General features: G+C 41.3%; 1 protein-coding gene across 6 annotated transcripts in view; it reads left to right on the top strand.

Moving 5' to 3' along the window:
* The first annotated feature begins 276 nt into the window (after positions 1-276).
* cldn2 (claudin 2) overlaps positions 277-25,798 on the top strand; it is a 145,585-nt gene continuing 120,063 nt past the window's right edge. The window contains exons 1-3 of one of the 6 annotated variants that reach the window (XM_073058196.1): positions 277-413; positions 14,103-14,192; positions 20,243-23,822. In XM_073058196.1, the coding sequence (XP_072914297.1) occupies positions 20,362-21,069 (708 nt within the window). In that variant the 5' untranslated portion in view covers positions 277-413; positions 14,103-14,192; positions 20,243-20,361 and the 3' untranslated portion in view covers positions 21,070-23,822. Of the gene's footprint in view, positions 414-6,745; positions 6,802-14,102; positions 14,193-18,992; positions 19,346-20,242; positions 23,823-25,798 lie in introns of those variants that run through there. The other 5 variants (XM_073058195.1, XR_012100525.1, XM_073058191.1 and 2 more) reach the window with 5 other exon arrangements.

Raw genomic sequence — 25,798 nt, 5'->3', positions numbered from 1 at the left:
TAATGGCCTGTTAATCTTGTTTCTGTCCTCCGGTACATTCTGTGTGGAAGCATATCACACAAATAAAGGACAGCAATAGCATTAATGAGAAGATAAAACTTGTGCACTGAAAAGCAGAACTTCTAGTGTATGAAATTTAAAATAAAGCAGTGTTTAATAGTTACCAAAATGTTAATCAAATCAAGAAGAGGTTACTAGTAGCAACAAGGTGTCAGACGATTACTAGGCAGGTTGATTAATAAGTACCAGATGAGCACTGGGGCGGAAACTAATATAACAGTGTCAAGCAAGCATGGAACAGGGAGCGACAGCAAAGTACAGTGTTGAAGGATGCCCTTGTGAACACAGCTTGCATACAAGTTGAAGACTAGACAACTTTTGCAGTTGAAAAGACTGAGGGTGATCAAAAACAGGTAGGAATTTGTCTTGGAAAAAAATCTGTTAAAGAACATGAACTAAAGTTAAACCAACCAAGCCTTTCCGCATTTTGGTAGGTAAGAAAGAATTACAAAGCTTACTGTTAGAGTACTATGATATCAGTATGTTAGCCTAGAGATTGACAACAACGAGATAGACTGAAGGTTGAAATTTACCGTGGGCTGGGCTAGATGGGGGCTAATTTGGGTTGGATCTCCTCTGGTCCTCCAAGGCACAAGGTTTGGAAGATTTTTTACTCTCTCTGTATCGTCTGCATACTGACCTCTGCCCAAAAGTGCAGAGGAGTGTGAGGGTATGAATGCCTTTCGATGAGAGTGGAGCTTTGCAAGAATTGTATTGCTGAGGGAGAGCCACAGCAGTAAGTGAGGAAAGGAGAAGATCCGTTTACCGTTCATGCTCTCCTCAGCCGACAGTGAGCACCTGCTGCCTCCTTCTGTAGGCTCTGCAGTTTTTAATTGTCAGGCAGAAAAAAATTGATATATGCATTCTAACACATTGGGCAACCTTCCTGTATTGGATCTGAGAACCTGTAGAGAATGGTAAGAATTCCCATGAAATCATAATTCAGAAACCACGGGCACCAGCCTAGAAGGTGCAGAAAAGAGAAGGGTTAAAGTATCTTCTTAAGGTTGCTGTAATCATGAAGAATTAATTAAATGGTATTCTGTGGCCATGCTCTAGTCGTGAATTCTCTTGAATCATTCAGCCAAACCCTTAGCACAATGACAGCACAGAAACCGTCCAAACCATACCAATTTCATGTGGCATTGCCGGACACTGTAACTTTGTAGTTTCTGCCTCTTGATGTTTGCATAGCATTCAACAGCACTGGTGACACACCCGTCAGTGACTCTCCTCCATTATCTGAGTTTCTGGTGTTCTGTCCTGAATGCAGCAAGATTAATTGTCCATCAATTGTCTCCCACAGAGTCAGTTCCAGAATTCCTTGGGGATCTGGATTTTTTTCCCCCTACATTGATTTTGTCCTCTACATTGAGTGTCCCTAAGATAAAAAGAACATTGTTATTCAATCCTGAGCTGAGCAATCAAACTCATATCCCATCCATGTATAACACACCTTTGCGGCATTATCCATATCCCAGGTATTCAAATACAGATGCTCCTTTCAGTTTTCAATTTCAACACCACCTTCCTGCATTCCAGTCTCAACATAGTGAGAAAATCATGGCATGCATCTTGTTTGCTTTCACTACAGCTGCCCTTCCTGATTTTATCGTTCATTCCACCATTTAATGGTTAAATTCAAAATCCTTGTTCTTCTCTTTCGGTCATTGTGGGAAATAGGCATTTTCTGATTCTATTATAGTTTTTTTTCAATGTGGAATATCAGCTAGCTATCTATTGTCTATGTCACTGATTTTGATGTCTGAATATTCCACAGCTCAGGTAGCATTTGAGGAAGAAAAGTAGAGTTAATGATGGGAGTCATATAGTCACAGAGTAATACAGAACCATATCAGGTTCTTCAGCCCAACTGATCCATGCCAACCACGGTATTCTCCCTGCTGGTCCCATTACCCTCCAAGCCCTTCATCTCCATATACTAAATGCCTCTTAAATGTTGCAATGATATCTGCCTCGCCCACTTTCTCTGGAGAGTCGTGCCTGGTGCTCACAACCCTCTGTGAGAAGAAATTACCACTCAGATCTCTTTTAAACCTTTCCCATCTTATCTTGTATCTAGGCCCTCTGGTTTATTGTAGGACTTCCCACTCCTGGGGAAAATCATACCCGTCCTGAACTTATGAACTTCTATGAGTTTATTCTCTTATGTTCCAGTGAATACAGACTCTGTGTGGCCAACTGCTGCCTACTGCTTTTGCCTTCTAGTCCAGGTAGCTTTATCGTAACTCTCTACTGCACCCTCTCAAGCTTGACTATGCCTTTCTTGTAATAAGGTGACCAAAACTGTACACAATGCTACAAATTTGGTCCCACTAGTGACTTGGATAACTGCAGCACAATGTCCCTTCTCCTAAACTCGAGGCCCTGACTGATGAAGACCAACATACTAAATGCCTTCTTCACTGCCCTATCTTCATTCACTTCTTTAGCTACCTCTTCAAAAAACTCTAAAAGATTTGTCAGACATAACCTTCTACTCACAAAGCCATGTTGACTAATCCTGATCAAGCCTTGCTTATCCAAGTGAATGTAGATCTTGTCCCTCAGAATTCCCTCCAGCAAATTCTCTACAACAGAATTGAGGCTCACCAACCTCCCTGCCCTGTCCTTGCTACTAGTTTTAAACAAGGTGAAGACACTTCATCAGAAGGCTTCAGTGAAGTGTGTTTGATCTGAAATTTTAACACTGTATAATCTTTCGTAATCGTAAGATATTTTGGAACCAGCTTGTTCTTTGCGCATTACAATGCAGCCAGGACAACCTGTTAAGTCCTAAGTGAGATAGGTAAACAATCTGTTAATGTGATGTCAGATAAAGAATAAAAGTATGAAGAGAAAGTCCAACGAGCTCCCTGTTCCTCCTTGAACTGGAGTATCATCATTAACAATACCTCACCATTAAACTACTGGATATGTGGATACACTTTCAAATCAATTCGACTTGAAATACTCTTCTGAGCACTACACGTAACTCCAAATCCAGTTTGCAAGCCAGTGCAATATTAAGGGATCTCATAGCCTACTCCAGAAACTTTTTATACTATGCCATACATCAATCAAGCCACCATTATGGTAGTGATGGATTCAGAACTGCTCCTCAACTTTGTCTCCACTCACCCACTGGCATCTCCCATCCACTCACTCAGATTTTCATCATGTATTGCTTTCCACAATTCTAGGCAAACTTCTGCAAAGCAATTTCCTCTCTTACCTTCAGCACTGAATGATAGTTCACCCTCAAGTTACAACCAAATCACCACAGTCCCTTCAACTCTCAATGTTATTTACGGTAGTTTGATGTAAATGCAAAATCTTCCCAAACGTTTTTATCAATTTCAAACATCCTCCCCTTTTCCTTTGCCCCATCAGATTGTTCAGTTGCCTCAACCTTCAAAGACTTTGGGTTCAGTATTTACTTAGGGTTGAGAGAAGAGTGGGGTATGAAGACAGTGATGTTTCAGAGAGAAAATTAGTTTTAAAAAAGCTTCTCAATGGCAAAGCAGAAGTTAATTGCAGATATTTTTACCACTTTCTTTACAACAACCTGCATCAAAATTAATCACTTCAAATCTTAAATTAAGTAGTGGCAGTTGGCAGAGTAAGTTTCCACAAACAACAATGAGATACAGTAAATGGCCACTTGTGACTGCTGGGCTGGATCTTGGTGTGCCAAGATCTTGGTCAAATACTCAGCTTCTTTAGGTGTTGGTGAAAGACTACAGGAAACCAAGAGACCATCTCTTTCCACAAGCAGTATTTTGGATAGGTTATTTCTAAGAGGATGAAGACTTTAACAACTCAGTGGAAAGAGCAAGGGTTCCAAACTATAACACCAGAGTGTTAGGACACATTAACCATGAAACTAGGTTTCAGCCATTTTTGATGTGTGAAATGATTCCAGTGATTCCTGATACCAAATGCAATATAGTTGTTAATTTAGAATATCCTTACTTTTAGAACTAGCTATTCTTTTTTCTCATGTGAAAGCATTGGTAGCCAACTTGAACACTATGGACAGTAGCTGTCTACAGAACTTGCAGCCATTGTCCTATCACGCACACTTCCTGACATGAGGCTGATAGGAATTGTGAAAAACATCTCTCTGTGCCACTTACACAGGCAGTGAAACAAAATGTGGAGGGCAAAATGCAAGTGCGAGCAATATAGACACAAACGAGTCCCCACATCAGAGGGAATTTGACATAAAGTACACAATCTTGTTTCACGTTTGTCAGGACATACACTGAAAATAGGTGAACATACTTCAAGACACCTGTAATGAATTTTTAATGTCTGGTACATGCTTAAAAATGTTAATTTTTTAAGGTATTTATAATGCTCGTGTCCCTGAAGTCAGATTTAAATCACAAACTGTTGATTTAGTCCAAAGAACTAAGCCTTCATTTTATGAACAATACCATAAAATCTTCTCTCTTACTATATTCCTAACTCCTTCTCCCTCCCTGCCATATGCTTGCTCTGTCGAGCTGGGTAATCCAAGCTGAAGACACGTGCTACTCAGAGCTGGGCTTCAAAAGAGCAATACTGTGCATTTCCAGCTCTAGATTTTACCAGGTAATCTCCCATAATACATCATCAACAAGTCTGACTGGTGCAAACCCTCCCACATGGAATTCTCTTTGTCTGTCAAGCACATAATCACACCACTGCAAACTTTCCATCTCCAAAGCCCTTCATGAAACAAGGTCGTGAGTCCTCTTTCATACTTATTGCAGTACTGGGATCAGTAGCATCACATTGATTGAAAGATATTTCTGGCTCCACAAATCAACTCTGGTCAGCTTTACAGTACGCTTTAACATTCATACTTCTAAAATTATTAAAGTGATCTTCTGCTCCTTACCCACCCTGTCCTGCCATAATCAAGTATTTCAAAGCTTCTCTCACAATACCAGATATTATTTAAGAACACACCCTCCTGTCTCCGTTTCTGTTTACACTGTACACCTCAGATTTTCAATATAAATCTGAGTCTCGTCCCTTGCAGAAGTGCTCTGGCAACTCTGCGGAGGTTGGGTGTATCAGGGATGGGCAGGAGTCGGAGTACAAAGAACTGGTGGACAAGTTTATGGAGTGGTGTGGGAGGACTCACGTGCTCCTGAATGTGGCCAAAACCAGGTAGATGGTGACTGATTTTAGGAGGCAGAGGACTGTGACGAGTCCTGTATACATCCTGGGAGAAGCTGATGTGGTGGAGGAATACACATTCTTGGGTATTCACCTCGACAGCAGACTTGATTGGAAAACCAACACCAAGGCTGTTCACAAGAAGGGGATGAGCAGACTCTATTTTCTAAGGAAGCTGAGATCTTTCAATGAGTGCAGCAGGATGTTGGAGATCTTTTACCAGTCTGTCGTAGCGAGTGCAATCTTCCTTACGGCTTTATGTTAGGGGAACAGCATCGGTGCTGGTGATGCAAAAAGACAAATAAACTCATCAAAAAGGCTGGATCCATCCTTGGCTACAACCAGGACTCTTTTGAGTCAGTGGTGGAGAGGAGGTCACTAAACAAACTGTTATCCATTATGGACAATCAGGCACATCCTCTCCATGACCTACTGAATAAGCAACAGAGAACCTTTCGAACAGGCTCACTCAGCTCCGCGGTGACAAGGATCATTACAGAAAATCTTTCCCTCCAAATGCAGTAAGAATATACAACAGTTCATCTCTGTGCGACAGGAGAGTACACATCATAGTACAATAGTCTCTGTTTATTATTTCATACATTATTATTGCACATTGGTAAACTATTATTGTGTACATTATTATTTGTTATTATTATTATATTTATTACTGTCATTTATTATTATTGCTAAGTGTGTTTTTAAATGGCGCTGCTGTAACAAAATAATTTTCCAACTGGGATCAATAAAGTACTTATTATCATTATTATTATAAAATTGGATCCAGTCCAATAATGAGATCACACAAGCCCCAGAAATGACCCCAATTTCAAAGGAATCCAAACCTCTTTCATCATCTCTGATCTCTGACTGTTAAAATGTCAGCTGTCCTGAAATAAACACTTTTGAGGCCCTGTTTCTCAATCCATTTCTTACATTGCTGCACTATTGCAGGATCTTATTTTTATTCTTTGTAACATGAACTGTAGTTACCATTCTTCTTCTCAACATCTCTGTACCTGGCTTATGATGAACTTTAGCATGGACTAGTGAGCTAATGTACTTTTTCAGCAATCATATCTTCCTCATCAATATCTTTTCACTGCACTGTGGTGCTGTTCATGACAAGTTCAGTAATACTAATGGATTTACCAAAGTAATACTCTTGGAGGACTCCTGCACTCCCTTTTCACTCCTTACTCCATGGATTGTTTAACGCTACCCTCTCCTCCAACTCTTTCCATAAACACCCCTTCCCTAGTTATCATTCTCACGGTATAAGTCAATACAACTGCTGATGTACTAGCCCAGGCACTCTCCCTGTCAAGGAAAATTTCCTAAATGCTGGACTTTCTGCAAGCTTCTTTTCATTTGCCCCATATCCTAGCATCTACAGTCCTTTGTGTCTTCCTGCACATATACTGTATATCATTCAGACCAGCTTTAGTGTCAAATGTGACGAATTGTGATCCTGACTTGCTAATTCTGTTGATGTTCAATTGCTTTTCAACAGGACTGCAATGAAATCAAGTACCTTGAACAAATGTTAATAGTGGGCTGGCTCCTATTGTGAGTACTTGCTGATACTCAAAGAGGCTGAACTTGTTACAGTTGCATGAGCATGTGACAGAGATAAAGTAAACACTCGTTTCCACCATAAATTAACCCATGCACCACAAAATTGCATTCACTTTGCAAGAAGAAATAATGCCTTTACACCATCAAAGACAAGACAATGATTGTTAATAAATACAGGCTGCAGATTAAGGAAAAATATTTTTCAAATTCTTTTGAAATAGAACTTCCTGAAGTGCTTTGGAACATTGTATGCTATGGTAATATAGATTAGAACAAAGGGTTTAGAGAGTTAATAACAACTAAATATTTCTGCAAAAAAATTATTTCAACAAATCATGAATTAAGCCAGGAATGGTGGTTATTTCCTATTTTAAGCAATATAAGAAATCTAAATGAATAATAAGACATAAAACCATAAGACTATAAGATATAGGAGAAGAATTAGGCCATTTGACCCATCGAGTCTTCTCCACCATTTCATCATGGCTAATCCATTTTCCTCTCAGTCCCAGCCTCCTGCCTTCTCCCCTTATTCCTTCATGCTCTGATCAACCAAGAATCTCTCAACCTCTGCCTTAAATATATATATAGACTTGACCTCCACAGCTGACTGTTGCAAAGAATTCTACAGATTCACCTCTCCAGGCTAAAGACATTCCATCTCATATCCATTCTGAAAGGACACCCTTTTTTCTGAGGCTACGTTCTCTGGTCATAGACTCTCCCACCATAGGAAACATCCTCTCCACATCCACTCTGTTGAGGCCTCTCACCATTCAAGAGGTTTCAATATGGTCACCCTGTGGCGACCCAATTACCAGCACACTCGAACCGGCTGACAATTAGCCAGCGTGCAGGCACAAAGGAAGAAAGCCTGAGGGGGTTTCAGTACGTGCCTCTCGAGGCATTTGGTGGGGGAGAGAGGCTTTAAAGCAAGGTTGTGAAGTTGGAATAAACTTTATCTTTGACTGCAGTTTACCGACTCCGTGTCGTTATTTTAGCGCTGCGTGTAGCTCACCGCTACAATTGGTGACCCCGACGGTCCAAACGTTTTTGGACCGGAGATGAACGACGCCGCATCTGTTCATGCGGTTTCCTTGAAACTGCCAAGCTTCTGGACGCTACAACCTCACCTATGGTTTCAGCAAGCAGAAGCCCAATTCCACGTTTGGCAGATAACCTCAGAGGACACCCGTTACTACTACGTGGTGAGCTCCCTCGACCAGGACATAGCGGCCCAGGTCGCGGAGTTCGTTCAGTCTCCCCCGGCGGACGGCAAGTACACGGAATTCAAAGCCCTGCTCATAAGGACTTTCGGGCTCTCCCGCCGCGAGCGGGCTGCCCGTTTACTGCACCTGGATAGTTTGGGAGACAGGCCTCCATCGGCTTTAATGAATGAGATGTTGTCTCTGGCCGACGGACACACACCCTGCCTCATGTTTGAGCAGGCATTCCTGGAGCAGCTGCCCGAGGACATACGCCTGCTGCTGTCCGACGCGGATTTCAGCGACCCCCGGAAGGTGGCAGCCCAGGCGGACTTGCTGTGGAACGCCAAGAAGGGGAGTGGGGCGTCCATCTCACTGATCACCCGGCCACGCTCCCAGCAGCAAAACAGTCCAGGCCCGGCCGCAGAGCCCGCTAAACCCAGAGGCCAGGGTGTGGAGCCCAACAAGCAATGGTGTTTCTACCACCAGCGGTGGGGCGCAGAAGCCCGCCGTTGTCGCCCGCCCTGCCAGTTCCCGGGAAACGCCAGGGCCAGCCGTCGCTGATGGCTACGGCGGCTGGCCATCGGGATAGCCTCCTGTATGTCTGGGACAAGCAGTCGGGACGCCGGTTTTTGGTCGACAACGATGCCGAGATCAGCGTCTTACCTCCGACGAGTTACAACACCCGCAGCAGGGCGCCGGGTCCCCCCCTGGGGGCCGCGAACAGCAGCACAATAAAGACCTATGGCACCCGTCCGGTGCAGCTACGGTTCGGCTCCAGCCAGTTCACGTGGGACTTCACACTGGCCGCCGTAGCCCAACCGCTTCTGGGTGCGGATTTCTTGTGGGCTCACAGCCTACTGGTCGACCTGCCCAGGAAGAGACTGGTTCACGCCGAGACCTTTCAGACGTTCTCCCTGGGTGCAGCCCAGTTGCCAGCCCCTCACCTCGGCTCCATCATGCTGTCCAACAACGACTTCACCAGGGTCCTGGCGGATTTCCCATCGGTTCTGGCACCGCAGTTCGCGGCAGCCATGCCCCGACACAGGACCCAATTACTAGCACACTCGAACTGACTGACAATTAGCCAGCGTGCAGGCACAAAGGAAGAAAGCCTGAGGGGGTTTCAGTACGTGCCTCTCGAGGCATCCGGCGGGGGAGAGAGGCTTTAAAGCAAGGCTGTGAAGTTGGAATAAACTTTATCTTTGACTGCAGTTTACCAACTCCGTGTCGTTATTTTAGCGCTGCGTGTAGCACACCGCTACAACCCCTCATTATTCTGAATTCCAGTGAATACAGGCCCAGAGCCATCAAAAGCTTTATGTACTGTATGACAAGCCTTTCGATCATGGAATCATTTTAGTGAACTTCCTTTGAACCCTCTCCAGTTTCAGCACATCCTTTCTAAGATAAGGGGCCCAAAACTGCTCACAATACTCCAAATGAGGCCTCATCAGTGCTTTATAAATTCTCAACATTATATCCTTGCTTTTATGTTCCAGTCCTCGTGTAAAGAATGCTGACATTGCTTTTGTCTTCCTCACCACTGAGTCAACCAGTAAATTAACCCTTAGGGAATCATGCACAAGGACTCTCAAGTCCATTTGCACCTTAGAATTTTGTATTTTCTCTCCATTTAGAAAATAGACGATCCTTTCAATTATTCGACCAAGTGCTTGACCATACACTTCCCGACACTGTATTTTATCTGCCTCTTCATTGCCCATTCTCCTAATCTCCTTCTGTAGTCTCTCTACTTACTCATTTAATAAGGTACCTCATGCAAGGCTTATTGAGAAAGTAAGGAGGCATGGGATCCAATGGGATAATGCTTTGTGGATCCAGAACAGGCTTGCTCACAGAAGGCAAAGAGTGGTTGTAGATGGGTCATATTTTGCATGGAGGTCGGCGACCAGTGGAGTGCCTCAGGGATCTATTCTGGGACCCCTACTCTTCATGATTTTTATAAATGACCTGGATGAGGAAATGGAGGGATGGGTTAGTAAGTTTGCTGATGACACAAAGATTGGGGGTGTTGTGGATAGTGTGGAGGGCTGTCAGAGGTTACAGCGGGACATTGATAGGATGCAAAACTGGGCTGAGAAGTGGCAGATGCAGTTCAACCCAGATAAGTGTGAGGTGATTCATTTTGGTAGGTCGAATATGATGGCAGAATATAGTATTAATGGTAAGACTCTTGGCAGTGTGGAGGATCAGAGGGATCTTGGGGTCTGAGTCTGTAGAATGCTCAAAGCAGCTGCGCAGGTTGACTCTGGGGTTAAGAAGGCATACAGTGTATTGGTCTTCATCAATCATGGAATTGAATTTAGGAGCCGAGAGGTAATATTGCAGCTATATAGGACCCTAGGCAGACCCAACTTGGAGTACCGTGCTCAGTTCTGGTCGTCTCACTACAGGAGGGATGTGGAAACCATCGAAAGGGTGCAGAGGAGATTTACAAGGATTTTGCCTGGATTAGGGAGCATGCCTTATGAAAACAGTTTGAGTGAACTCGGCCTTTTCTCCTTGGAGCGACAGAGGATGAGAGGTGACCTGATAGCGGTGTATAAGATGATGAGAGGCATTGATCATGTGGAGAGTCAGAGGCTTTTTCCCAGGGCTGAAATGGTTGCCACAAGAGGACACAGGTTTAAGGTGCTGGGGAGTAGATACAGAGGAGATGTCAGCGGTAAGTTTTTTACTCAGAGAGTGGTGAGTCCGTGGAATGGGCTGCCGGCAACTGTGGTGGAGGCAGATACGATAGGGTCTTTTTAGAGACTTTTGGATAGGAACATGGAGCTTAGAAAAATAGAGGGCTATGGGTAAGCCTAGTAATTTCTAAGGTAGGGACATGTTTGTCACAACTTTGTGGGCTGAAGGGCCTGTATTGTGCTGTAGGTTTTCTATGTTTCTATAACGACCTGCCCCCCACCTATTTTTGTGTCATCTGCAAACTTTGCAACTAAGCCATCGATTCCATCATCCAAGTCATTGACATGTAACTTTGAAAGTATTGGTCCCAACACAGACCCCTATGGGACACACTAGTCACCTGCAGTCAATCAGAAAAGGCTCCCTTTAATCCCACTCTTTGCAGCCTGCCAGTCAGCCATTGCTTTATCCATGTTAGAACCTTCCCTGTAATACCATGGGTTTGTAGCTTGTTAAGCAACCTCATGTGTGGCACCTTGTCAAAAGTCTTCTGAACATCCAAATAAACAACATCAACTGATTCACCTTTGTCTATCCTGCTTGTTATTTGTTCAAAGAATTCCAAAAGATTGGTCAGGCAAAACTTTCCCCTGAGGAAACCATGCAGTCTGTGGCCTATTTTACCATGTGCCTTCCAACACCCTGAAACCACAGCCTTAACAGTCAACTCCAGCATCTTCACAACCACTAAGGTTAGACCAACTGGCCTATAATTTCCTTTCTTCTGCCTCTCTCCCTTCTTCAAGAGTGGAGTGACATTTGCTATTTTCCATTCTTCCAGAATCATTTCAGAATCTAATGTTTGTTGAAAGGTCATTACTAACGCCTCCACAATCTCTTCAGCCACCTCTGTCAGAACACTGGGGTATGCACTATCTGATCCAGGTGATTTATTTATCTTCAGATGTTCTAGTTTCTCAAGATCCTCTCACTAGTTAACTTCACAAATTTCATGACTCCTAACACCTTCCACAGTGAAGACTGATGCAAAATACTTTTTGAGTTTTTCTGCCATTTCCTTGTCTACCATTACTAATTCTCCAACATCCTTTTCCAGCTGTCCGATATCCACTCTCACCTCTCTTTTACACTTCATGTATTCAAAGAAAGTTTTACTACCCTTTTGAACATTATACGCTAGCTTAAGTTTGTATTCCATCTTTACCTTCCTAATGACTTTTTTGAGTTGCACTCTGTTGGTATTCCTGATTCTTCCGAGTTCTCTAACTTCTCACTAATTTTTGCTCAATTTGGCGTTTATGTTGGCTTTGACTTCCCTTGTTTTCCATGGTTGTGTCATCTTGCCTTTAGAATACTTCTTCCGCTTTGAGATGCATATATCCAGTGCCTTCCAAAAAGCTTCCAGAAATTCTAGCCATTGCTGTTCTGCTGTCATCCCTGCCAGTGTTCTTTTCCAATCAGTTTTGACCAATCCTCTCATGCCTCTGTAATTCCCTTTACTCCGCTGTAATACTGATACATCTGACTTTGGCTTCACCTTCTCAAAATTCAGGGTGAATTCTATCATATTATGATCACTTTCCCTGAAGGGTTCATTTACCTTAAGCTCTCTAAACAATTCTAAACAATTCCGGTTCATTGAACAAAACCCAATCCAGAATAGCTGATCCCCTAGTGGGCTCAACCACGAGCCACCTCGAAGACATTCTAGAAATACCCCCTTTTGTAAACCAGCACCAACCTGATTTTCCCAATCTACCTGCATATTAAAATCCCCTTGACTATTGCCACATTGCCCCTTTGGCATGCATTTTCTATCGCCCATTGTAATTTGCAGACCACATCTTTACCACCGTTTCGGGTCTGTGTATAATTCTGATCAGTGTCTTTTCACCTTTGCAGTTCCTTAGCTTTATCCACAATGATTCAACACCTTCCTACCCCATGTCACCTCTTCGAATGACTTGGTGTCATTTTTTACTAACAGATCAACATCACCCCCTCTGCCTTTCAGCCATCCTTTTAATACAATATGTATCCTTGGACATTAAGCTTCCAGCTATAATCTTCTATCAGTCATGAATCAGTGAGGCCTGCAACATCATACTTGTCAACCTGTAACAGCTACAAGTTCATTTACTTTATTCCGTATACCCTGCGCATTCAAGTATAACACCTTCACCATTTTCAATTTTGTCCACCTTTTACGTTTCAAGTCATTCTGTTGACTGCAATTTTGCCCTATCATCAGCCTCTCCTTACTAGGAGTCTCACTATACATTTCCTCTGTTTGTAAACCAACTACCTCATCACCACCACTATCACTCCAGTTCCCATCTCCCTGCCAAATTAGTTGCAAAGATATTGGACCCCCTCAGGTTCAGGAGTAACCCATCTCCTTTTTTACAGGTTATACTTTCTCCAGAAAAGATCCCAATGATCCATAAATCTGAAGCCGTGCATCTTGCACTAGTTCCTCAGCCACACTTTCACCTGCCAGATCATTCTATTCTTACCTTCACTGGCATGTGCCACAGACAGCAATCCTGAGTTTACTACCCTGGAGATCCTGTTTCTCAACTTTCTACCAAGCTCCCTAAAATCTCTCTTCAGGACCTCCTCACTTTTTCTACCTCTGTCATTGGTACCAATATGGACTAAAGCTTCTGGTTACTCACCCTCACCCTTGAGAATGCCATGGACCCAATCCAAGACATCCCTGATCTTGGCAACTGTGAGGCAACATATCATCCGGATGTTGCAATCGTGCCCACAGAACCTCATCTCTGTTCCTTTGACTAATCACCAATCAACACTGCAGTCCTCTTCACCTCTCTGATCTTCTTAGCCACAGCACCAGACTCAGTGCCAGAAGCCCGGTTACTGTGTTCCCCCAGGCCTATGCCCCCACCAGCAGGTTATCCCTTTCAATAGTATCTAAAGTTGTATATTTATTATTGAGGGGAACAGCCACAAGTGTAGTCTGCACTGACTGTGCATTTCTTCTACTTCTCCCCTGTTACCTGTTCCCTGCACCCTAGGGGTGACTACCTCCTCATTCTCCCATATGAGTCGAATATCATCAAGTTGCAGCTCCATTTTCTTAATACATTCTCTCAAGAGCTGCAACTCGTTGCACTTGGTATAGATGTGTTTACCAGGGAGACTGGAGGACTCACAGACTTCCCACATCGCACATGGAGTAAAAAATGCCCCTGGAGCCATTCTCTCTATACTATGCACTAATAGATGAGGAATGAACACTGAGAGAGAGAATCTTACAAGACGATGTATTTCACTCAAACTTGACCTTGCCTAAGCCTGATGAGTCAATGCTCCTCTAAACACTGGCACACTCCAAAAGAACAGCCGTGACACTTGCATTTGAATTATTCTTATTGGCCCTTTCCACAGAATCCCTCTTGCTGACTGGTCGCTCCTCAGCTCAGAGAAACTGCAGCAAAACTCTGACTTTGAAATCTTGATCGCCCTCCTGATTTAAAGGTATCTCTTTTTACTCTGCCCTGACATGGACAGTATGAAATTTTCAGTCTTAAAATTCACAGCAATTTAAATCCTTCAGTAATCGTGATGCTTCACACAGAACTTACACCAGTAAATTGATATTTTAAATTATTTTAACCATTAAATAGGGTGTTGTGATTTAGCACTTGTTATGAAGGACGTTCAGCCTCTGTTGCTGCCTAGAAGCTTCTAATACATGGTTTTAAAATTTCAGTTTCCTGCTCAAGACTGCCATTCAGCTAAGCAAAACTTAATTTCTTTAAATGCCCTTGATTAAATTATAAACAAGTAGCTAGATATAATTAGAAAACTACCATATTGCCAAATGAACTATAAGTTTGCTTTAGGTATCTAACAGCAAACCTCCCCGCCAGGATATTGGTCCACCTGCGATTCAAATGCAACCCGTCACACCTGCCCCCAAAGAGGTCCCAATGATCCAGAAATCTGAATCCCTGCCCCCTGCTCCAATCCCTCAGTCATGCATATATCCTCCATTTCATTCTATTCCTATACTCACTGTCACGTGGCACAGGCAGTAATCCCAAGATTACCTTTTAAGTCCTGCTTCCCAAATTCCTTCCTAACTCCCTGTAATCTGTTTTCAGGACATCCTCACTTTTCCTACCTACACCGTTGGTATCAATATCTACCACGACCTCTGGCTGTTCTCCTTCCCACTTCAGGATATCGTGGACGCGATCAGAAACATCCCAGACCCTGGCACCTCAGAGGCAAACTACAAGCCCTGTTTCTTTTCTGCGTCCACAGAATCGCATGTCTGACCCCCTGACTATAGAGTCCCCTATCACTACTGCCATCCTTTCCCTTTCCCTACCCTTCTGAGCCACAGCGCCAGACTCTGTGTCAGACACGTGACCACTGTTCATTCCCCCAGGTAGGCTGTCTCTCCCAACAGTATTTAAACAGGAGTACTTATTGCTAAGGGGGACAGCCACAGGGGTACTCTCTAGCATCTGCCTCTTCCCTTCCCTCTCCTGATTGTTACCTAAATTGAATTTTTTGAGGATGTGACTAAACACATTGATGAAGGTAGAGCAGTAGATGTAGTGTATATGGATTTCAGCAAGGCTTTTGATAAGGTACCCCATGCAAGGCTTATTGAGAAAGTAAGGAGGCATAGAATCCAAGGGGAAATTGCTTTGTGGATCCAGAACTGGCTTGCTCACAGAAGGCAAAGAGTGGTTGTAGACAGGTCATATTTTGCATGGAGGTCGGTGACTAGTGGAGTGCCTCAGGGATCTGTTCTGGGACCCCCTACTCTTTGTGATTTTTATAAATGACCTGGATGAGGAAGTGGAGGGATGGGTTAGTAAATATGCTGATGACACCAAGGTTGGGGGTATTGTGGATAGTGTGGAGGGCTGTCAGAGGTTACAGTAGGACATTGATAGGATGAAAAACTGGGCTGAGAAGTGGCAGATGCAGTTCAACCCAGGTAAGTGTGAGGTGCTTCATGTTGGTAGGTCAAATATGATGGCAGAATATAGTACTAATGGTAAGACTCTTGGCAGTGTGGAGGATCCGAAATATCTTGGGGTCTGAGTCCTTAGGACACTCAAAGCTGCTGCGCAGGTTGACTCTGTGGTTAAGAAAGCTTATGGTGCATTGGCCTTCATCAATCATGGGATTGAGTTTAGGAGCCAAGAGGTAATGTTGCAGCTATATAAAACCCTGGTCAGACCCCACTTGGAGTACTGTGCTCAGTTCTGGTCGCCTCACTACAGGAAGGATGTGGAAACCATCAAAAGTGTGCAGAGGAGATTTACAAGGATGTTGCCTGGGTTGGGGAGCATGCTGTATGTTGAGTGAACTTGGCCTTTTCTCTTTTGAGTGATGGAGGATGAGAGGTGACCTGATAGAGGTGGATAAGATGATGAGATTGATCATGATGAAAGTCGGAGGCTTTTTCCCAGGGCTGATATGTCTAACAAGAGAGGGCACAGTTTTAAGATGCTTGGAAGTAGATACAGAAAAGATGCAAGGGGTAAGTTTTTTACGCAGAGAGTGGTAAGTGTGTGGAATGGGCTGCTGGTGACAGTAGTGGAGGCAGATATGATGGGGTCTTTTAAAAAACTCCTGGATAGGTACATGGAGCTTAGAAAAATAGAGAGCTACATGTAACCCTCGGTAATTTCTAAGGTAAGGACATGTTCTGCACAGCTTTGTGGGCCGAAGGGCCTGTATTGTGCTATAGGTTTTCTATGTTTCTAAGAAACATGTACAGAAGGTCCCCTTGTTTCCAAACCAAGATTCTCATACACTGATTCACCAGCATAATTTTTGACACTGAACCCATAAAGATCCTGGATAGGAGAGAAAGTATTTAAGTATTGACATATTGTGGCAAGATCAGTAAATAAAGTGGTCTGAAAGGCACATGAGCACTTCCCTCTTGTTGGTCAAGAAATAGAATATAAAAGTAGAAAGCTCAAACAATAACTATAGTACAGCTAGATAGTTTTAGTTAAGAAATTACAGGAACATGATAACACACGATGGGATGCAGTCATTTATCTTAGCTGGATTGAAAAATTTTAGCTAAGAGGAAAGATCCTATTTTCTGGAATTGTTTCCAGTCTCAACGATGGCTGAGAGGTTTAATCGATGTGCATATAGGAGTGGTTAACACAGTGGATAAGATAAATTGATATCTTTTTACCGGGAAGTGGATAGATTTAAGTCACTGGTGGAAGGATTAACAGGACAATGATGAGAATCTTTTCAGCAGAGAATGATGGGGGTTTGGAGCTCAATACTGAATGGATGGTACTGGCAGGAACTTCACTGCAATTTAAATAGAACTTGACATCTCATAAATGACAAGAGATGGGCACCTGCTGGGATGCAGGATCATGCTGATTTGCTTCTTTTATTTTATCAAAACAGACAGTCTATTTCTATGACCCTGTGGTTAGTGCCAAAAGTTGCATTAGCATATGTTAAAATTAGCACCCCCTATATATATATATATATACACACACACTCACACACACACACATTTATATTCAAGGATTTTCCTCATTTATCTCATTTATTTTGGTTTCATTCAGTGATAGATTCCTACATCTCTACTGTGATTTCATTTTGCTCTATCCCATCTCATTATTTAGAATCAGAATCAGGGTTAATATTACTGACATATGTATATCGTGATATTTGCTGTCTTTGTGGCACAGTACAATGCAATACATAATAACAGAGTAAAAGCAGTGAACCACAGTAATTGTAATAGTTAAATTAAATAAGTGGTGAAAAATTTTTAAAAAATTAATAAGTAGTGCGTTAGTATTCATGGGTTCAATTTCCATTCAGATGGCAGAGGGAAAGGAGCTGTTCCTGAATCATTGAGTGTGTGCCTTCAGTCTCCTGTACCTCCTCCCTGACAGGAGCAATGAAAACAGGGCATGTCCTGGCTGATGAGGATCCTTAATGATGGATGCCCCCTTTTTGAGGCATTGCTCCCTGAAGATGTCCTGGTTACTACAGATGGTGACCAAGTTTATAATTCTCTGAAACTTAGTTTGATCCTGTGCAGTAGACTCTCCCCATACTAGATGGTGCTGCAGCCAGTTAGAATGCTGTTCACATACATCTGTAGAAATTTGCAAGTGTTTTTGGTGACATACTGAATCTCCTCAAACTCCTAATGAAATATAGCCACTGCCATGCCTTCTTTATAGTTGCATTGATATGCTGGGCTCAGGATAGATTCTTAGAAATGTTGATACCCAGGAGCTTGAAATTGTTTACTCTTTCCGCTTCTGATACCTCTTTGTGCTGCCCACAATCAGTTCTTTGGCCTTAGTGATGTTGAGTGCAATAGGCTAGGCCCATTAATAACATAGTTTTAACGTGGATTGGTTCAAGTTCAAGTAGCATGATAAGAAACTTATCATTTATTTCAGTGGAATCGTTTTCTATTCTGTTCTGCTCCACATATTTCAAAGTAACAAAATTTCTGGATTTACTTCAATCATTCAATGTTTAATGTACAGTAGATGATGGTCTCACTCAGGTCAAAGTAAGTACAGAGCTTAACCTTTTTAAGCACAAATGTAGTATTATCTAGTGATTCAGTATTCATTGGATCACTGAGGCTGACTTTAGAAGAGCTTCAGGAAGATATAATTTTATGAGTAAAAAATCCTGTACATCAGACCATGAGACAGCTCTCCCCATTCAGTAGATGTTCTTGAGGAGATTTTTCTAGGCTGCGCCTTTGCCATGTCTGAATCTGGTGCCAGTTTCATTGCTGGGAGATTTTTGCTCAGGATTTGCGTCCAGCAGGAAGCCACAAGCAATGACTTTGATGGCAATAAGATCCAAATACTTTGCTTTAAAAGCCCAGGAACCTGAACTAGGACAAAATGATGCGAGATTTTCTGCAGAGTGACTTTCAACAATGTTGTTTTGTAGTTCTATAAAATGGCATAATGAGAGCCTATTAAAATTAGACCTGCCCACAATGTAAGAACAAGAACATCTCTAAGGTATGCCCTTGAGTTTAATCCGAAGTACTCAGAGGTAAGCCACTTTAGAAATATTTGGAAACTTGAAATCCTGTGTACTCTATTGAGAAAATTAAGCTTGTGAAAAATCCTAATTTACAAGCTACTAAATGTATTATACAAAAGTTTTGGAAATATTTAAAAGGTCTTTTAAAATCACTAAGCTGCTTAAAAATCTGCTGCCTGGGTCTGACACAGCTATTCTCCTTTATTAAAATCTCCATCTAACAGAAGGAACAGTTCATTGCACCTCCTCTGATTAAATGAAAATCATTAGGTCAGTTATTTCTGCAAGTATTGAGCAATTGGTTCCCTTGTTGATTTTGGCATTGGCATGTAACCTGCAGAGTTGCATCAAATCACTGACAGAAACCTGGAACTTCCAAGCTATCACCACACAAATGCAGAATTTGCTTCATGTTGGAAGTTGGTGTGAGTTTTCTCAGTGAACACCTGCACTTTAGCCATCATTGTTATTGCAACACCTCAGCCATTATATTTTAGTGTCATGAGGTGACTTACAGTGCATCAGAGAGGATAGGCAGGAGTCAGCCACAGAGCTCTGGAGCTGGGATTTCATCTATTTCAGACAGGTAAAAGGTAAATTTATTTTGCTAAACAGCGTTAGATGGATTTTTACAGCTGTGTCTTAGTTTCATGGTAGCCATTTTGCTTCATATTTAATAACATTTAAATTCTCGCACTGCCGTTCAATCTCATGACACTGTATCGTCTACCCCAGATTATGTATTACTGGTCTTGTAACTTAATCATCATGCAAGCAGTTCTTAACTGAGTATTGGTCCCCCATATTTGTGAGCTGTCTTTTATGTCAGGATAGAATTATGCTGTGGATATATCAGAATGGTCATATGTTTCAGAAAAGACATGTCACGCATGAAACTGAGCCAGTTGTCTTTAGAGAAGGTAATAACTGAAAATGCTGCACTCAGTGGGAATGGCATAATCTGAGGAAATAAGAAGTATAACTAACTTTTCAGTTTGAGGAAACTTTGCCAGGAAACATTTGTTTGTTGGTAACGAGCTAGAGAGTGTGGTCTCCAGGAGGGGTAGGAGAGAGTCAGAGAGGGACTATGTGAAAGTGAGAACAAGGTGGAAATTAAAAACAAGAATGATATTTCTTGCATTCCAGAACAGTGCAGAAAACATGTTTTTTATTATTCTTGATAGAACTTAGAGAGTAAGAGATTAGTGGTTTAAATGCTAAATGCAGACACCGAATTTATATATACTTCCAATGGAAAACAACATCTCAGGGTACAGTACACTGTATTCTTAATATTACAGGAATATTTAAAGTTAAGCTGAATGAATTGGCCCTACAATGCAAAATGTACTTCTAAGTTGATATAACACAATTTTGACTCTGAAAATTCAATAAGAACTGTTAATATTTGTGAAGTTTAGTACTTAGAGTAAGCAAGTATTCAAGGTCATTACTTGATATTAGTAAATCTTTAATCTTGCTGGTTTCAGATACGCACATGAAGCCAGGTGTCTGACTGCCACAACAGATGTTTGAAGCACAAGTTTGTACAGAAAGCATGCAGTAAGGACCTACGTTTTTCAAGCTTTAAAATCTTCTGAGTTTCACAATGGCTAACACTGCCATGCAACTGGTAGCCTTGATTGTGTGCATCATTGGCATGATTGGGACATTGTCTGCTACTATTATGCCACAGTGGAGTATCACAGCACACATTGGATCAAATGTTATAACTGCCATTATCTATATGAAAGGGTTATGGTGGACATGTGCCATGTTTAGCACTGGTGTCTTTCAGTGTGAGACCTACAACTCTGTTTTGGAACTTCCAACTGATCTTCAGGCTGCTCGAGCCCTGATGGTCATCTCTGTTGCAGTCTCAATGCTCGCTATTACAGTCTCCGTGGTTGGCATGAAATGTACTGTGTGTGCCAGGGATTCACCAATAAAAGACAAGGTTGCTGGAACGGGAGGAATTCTGTTTATCATAGCAGGACTTATGGGCTTGATACCTGTGGCATGGACAATGAATGAAGTGATAACGAGCTTCCATGACCCCTTAATTCCAGGTGACCTCAAGTTTGAAATTGGTGAGTCCTTGTACCTTGGCGTTGTTGCTGCTGGTTTGACCATCATTGGCGGAGTCATGCTGTCCTTGTCATTTATAGATACAAAATCTGATCACTACAGAAGACGACCAATGTCCTACCAAAATCCTGCAACAAACCGTTCTGCTCCTGCACGGTCAGCTGCATCTCTTCATTCAAAAGCACCAAAATCAGAATTCAACTCTTACAATCTAACTGGTTATGTATAAGTTCTGTTGCGTATTCAGTGGCAGTGTGGGAATCACAGCGATATTACTTAAACGAGTAATTATAAAGGTTATTCTTTATAGTAAAATCATTCTCCATGAGGGAATAATTTACATTCAGCTGTCAAGACCTTTGCAAAATAAAGATTAAAATTATCCTTTTATTAAAATATCCATTTATAGCATGCAATGATTATATACTAATTTTTAATTAAAGATAATCAATTTTTCCGAAGTATTTGAGAATGAATAAAGTAATTTTCTAGGATAGAAGTAAAACTGGTTGGTGAGAATGAAACGTGAAGAAATACGGTTTCTTCCTGCTTTTACTGCATGTCACTCCTAGGTGGAAGGATATTGCCTGAAATGCTTAGGACTGATGCTATTTAAAATTAGCTCTAGGTTATGTGTAAAAATGACCACAGAATAAATAAATTACATTTTGTTGAAGGAAAATTTATGGATACTGGTGCAGATTGGTTTTTCACCAGGATTAGTTTTCATATGAATGATTGATTACTAATGAAGAACTATCCATGTGACAGATCTGTAGCTGTGTAGGACAGTTTTTAAAATAGGATTTTATTTCTGATGCCACAGTGAAATAGGGCTTAAAGTTTTTCAAAAGTACATGTTAAAATTATAGATTTAAAGTAATTCAATGTGACGCACTGACACTTATCCCTTTGGTTCAGTACCTCTCCCATTCTAACAAGTGCTTCAAATAGAATAAGGCACAATGATTTTTGCTCTTCCAAAGTGAGATCTACAAATAATTAATACCTCAGCATTAATTATTTATAGCTGTCACCTCCTGTTTTTAACATTTCCAGTTAATTTTAGTTAATATCCTCCAGAAAAAGTTCCTTACTAAATTTGAATATTTTAAAATATTAATACTTCTTTACTATTGAACAGTAGTGCATTATGCACCCAGAAAAGAGTTGGGCGAACCATTCCCCAAGTGAATTCAGCAGCTGTGTTGTTAGTGTAATGAAAGCTCCATCATTTTACTACCTTACCCACTTACTCAGATTTGCCTGTTCCAAAACAATACATCAGTTTGCTTAACTATTTGCTTGAGAATTTTTATCCATGATTTAAATACCCAATAAGTTTTACGGTGCAATGCAGGAAATCAACATTTCATACCAATTCAATTTGGTATACAGATAGTTCACAGAGAAACCTTCATAGGAAACCATAAAATGCCTTGCATTGCTTTAAAGTTGGTTAATTTGTCAATCATAAAAAATGATTGTTTTAAATTATGTGATACCTGAATTTAATGCAAGAGCAACATTGTATGATTAGCTGCCCAGTAGCAGAAGAGTTAAAGGGTATGGTGTCTTGTAAAGTAGGACAATACTCATATTGGCAATTATTACATTTATTACAAGTTAATTGTTACATTATAAAAGTGACACGGTAACTTAGGTTGAAAGGGCTATGCCAAACATGAAAGATCTACATTTAGCAAAGAAGTGATCAGTAAGATGCCTATTTATGATAGCTTTTCATTTTCTCAGCCCTGAAAGTGCATGGTTAACTAGTTGAATAGTCTGGCAGTGCCTATTGCTCAGGATCATTTCTGAGATTGTTGGCACTTATAAGATATTCTTCAGACCATTTGAGCATAGAACATAGAACAGTACACCACAGGAACTTCTTTGAAAAGAATATAATACTCTATTTTATACCATGTTGAGAATTTTAATGGATGTGAGTATTGAATGCAATAACATCCATTGATTAAGATGTCATCGTAAATTGTTTAGCTTTGCCACCAGTCTCTCTGGTGAGAGTAATGTCAATAGCAAAATAAATGCTCTCAGGGCCCTTTCATACTATGTACAGGCCCTAGTGAATGCCTGCTCCACCATGACTTCTCAGGAATTCCCATGTCAGGGTGACATAAACTGACTGCTCAACCGATAACACTTGGCTAATAACACTATTGTCTTCAATTCAATCTGTCAGTGGAAACAAACATTCAGCATGTTATTGCTGAATTGAATTTGGACATTATGTGGTGTTCTCACACATAAAAGTAGTACTTTGGCATGTATCCATTCGGTAACATTCCAAAAGTGCACATGGAATCCTCAGTTCTTTCCCAGATCTCAATACTCTCCACTTCAATTGATTAGAAACTGAATATTCCTTGTTGTTTGCAAGAGTTACAAACAAATTTTTGTTGGGTCTTTGTATAAATATTTGATTAAAAGAACCTACAGTCAAAGAAACAACAAGGGCCTTGCATGATACTGATTGTGCTTGTCCAATTCTTCAGCAAAACAAAGCTGTGTTTGGTTCTCAAGAAAGAATCTGTGGACTTTGAGACCATGGCCAATTTTCTTGAAGTTGTAAAAGTTAAATAGTTGGAGTTTATGCCAATGTATTTTGTGAACTCTAGTCTTTTTACACTAATTTTGATTTTAACTATTGAAAATAATAATATTCCTTTTGTTAGGCATTAGGAAAATAACTACAAGATATTAACCAGAACATTTAAAAATGGAGTCAAATTACTGCTCTGTTAAAACTTCATTAACTGCAAGTTAGTATTGTTATTACTGATTTGAGTTTCTCAGGAATGTTGAAGATGATACTAATGTACTTAGTAATTTTTTTTACTTTCTCTCACTTTTTGATAATTTCCTTAATATTATAAATTTAAATGTAAATTGTCATTGGTGATTATCAATTGTAATCAATATTTACTGGGAAAAAATAAAACATACTGATCATGGTCATTGTCTTTTGCCTCTCTCTCTTCTTAAAGAGTGGAAAGACACTTGCAATGTTCCCATCCTCCAGACTCATTGCAGAACCTAGTGATTCTAGAAGGGTCATTACTAATGCATGCACTATTTCTTCAGCCACCTCGGCATCCTGTACATGTATACTGATCACTGATCACCAAATCTGAAGTACATTCAAGTGATTTGCATCTGTTCCTCACTATTATTACACAACTGGAGTGGCGCAGAGTTTTCTGGTGTGCTTGAACACATTGAATTATGGAGTTGGAACTTCTCATGTTGCACCACATTGCTGTATCAGTTGGATTTCAGCAGAGGTCTATTTTGAGTGGATCGCAAATTAATAATAACCAGGAATACTGGGGATTGAAGTCAGCTCTGTCCAGATCCTCCTCATTCCTACAAAATGCTCTGTCCCATCAATCAAATGAGCTAAATCAGACTTTCTGTGGCCTGGTTTCACACAGCCATGATTTCACAGTTTAAAAAGTCTGACCGTTCTCTGGTTATGGGTGATCGGACCTTGCATATTGAAATAATTTAATCACACAGGTATTGGGAGGCCTGGTCTGGCAGACTATGAGCGGCCTGACCACACACTGATTATGCTAAAACAGATACAGCAGTGAAATACAATGAAACTTTATAATCTAAAATAAAAACATAACATTTTGGAAATAACATATTGGGTAATATTTGTTGATGTCTTTTGGCAGAACTGTTGGATAAAAGGTCAGTGAGATGAAGCTCTGTGATACCAAGTGTGCCTAAGATTCAATACAGCATCAGAATTAACTTACTCTATAATTTCTTTGTGATCTTGGAGAAGTTGCCCCTTTTAGGGTAAAGCTGGGTTGAATTTGATACACATGCCCTGTACATTTGAGGAGGACCATAAGTTGATGGAAATCAGTCACAAAAATGAAAAACGTAAGAAGAAAATAAGTGCAGATGCTGCAAATCTAAAATAAAAACAGAAACACTCATCAGGTCAGCCTGCATCTGTGGGAAGAGAGAGTGTTCACCATTCAGGTCAAAGACCCTTCAGATCTGGGAAGGGAGGGAAAGCTCATTGAGTTGCATGGAGGTTTTGAAAGAAAGGTTTCTCCAAAAATGTAAAACTGGGGTGAACACGGAGATAAACTGCAAACAAGGTTATCTGGTCAATGCATGAATGGAAACAGTTAGAGAGTGAGAACATAGACAAAAAACAGAGAGGCACAAGGATCCACAGACACTGGAATATGGAGTAACAAACAGATGCTGGAAGACCTCAATGGGTCAAGAGTGTCTGTGGATTGGAGAAGGAGGAGAGGAATTGTTGATATTTTAGAATGAAACCCAGTAGCAGAGTGCAGAGGGGAGATAGGTGAGAGAGGGGTTAGTAGGAGATAGGTGGATCAAAGAGGGGTGAAGGTAGGAGGACACAGGGGGAGGGATGGAAGTGGGAGACAGAGGCAGGTGGGTAATTGGTGGAACAGACATGGAAGAAAAAGCAAATGGAGTCAGGTGGTGGGGGAGGGAAGGAGGTGAAAGTGGAGAGAGGGGTTGTAGAGTGGGTGAAATCCACGGGTAATATGTGGATGGAACTGGGACGGTGGAGTAAAGGGGCTAAGAATGGGAAAGGGAGTAAAAATGGGAGAAGCAAAGGTGGATGGGAAGAGGAGGTACAGGGTAGAAAACAATGTGGATCACAAAATAATTAAATCCTGGAAAAAACAGATAACTGGAATAAATCCTATCTTAGAGATAGGATCTATGGGCATTTAGAGAATCATGGTCTGATCAGGGACAGTCCGCATGGCTTTGTGAAGGGCAGATCGTGCCTAACAAGCCTGATAGAGTTCTTTGAGGAGGTGACCAGGCATATAGATGAGGGTAGTGCAGTGGATGTGATCTACATGGATTTTAGTAAGGCATTTGACAAGGTTCTGCACGGTAGGCTTATTCAGAAAGTCAGAAGGCAT

This window comes from Hemitrygon akajei, chromosome 10 (assembly GCF_048418815.1).
Source record: "Hemitrygon akajei chromosome 10, sHemAka1.3, whole genome shotgun sequence".
Lineage (NCBI taxonomy): Eukaryota > Metazoa > Chordata > Chondrichthyes > Myliobatiformes > Dasyatidae > Hemitrygon > Hemitrygon akajei.
This window is presented reverse-complemented; position numbering and strand designations above follow the sequence as displayed.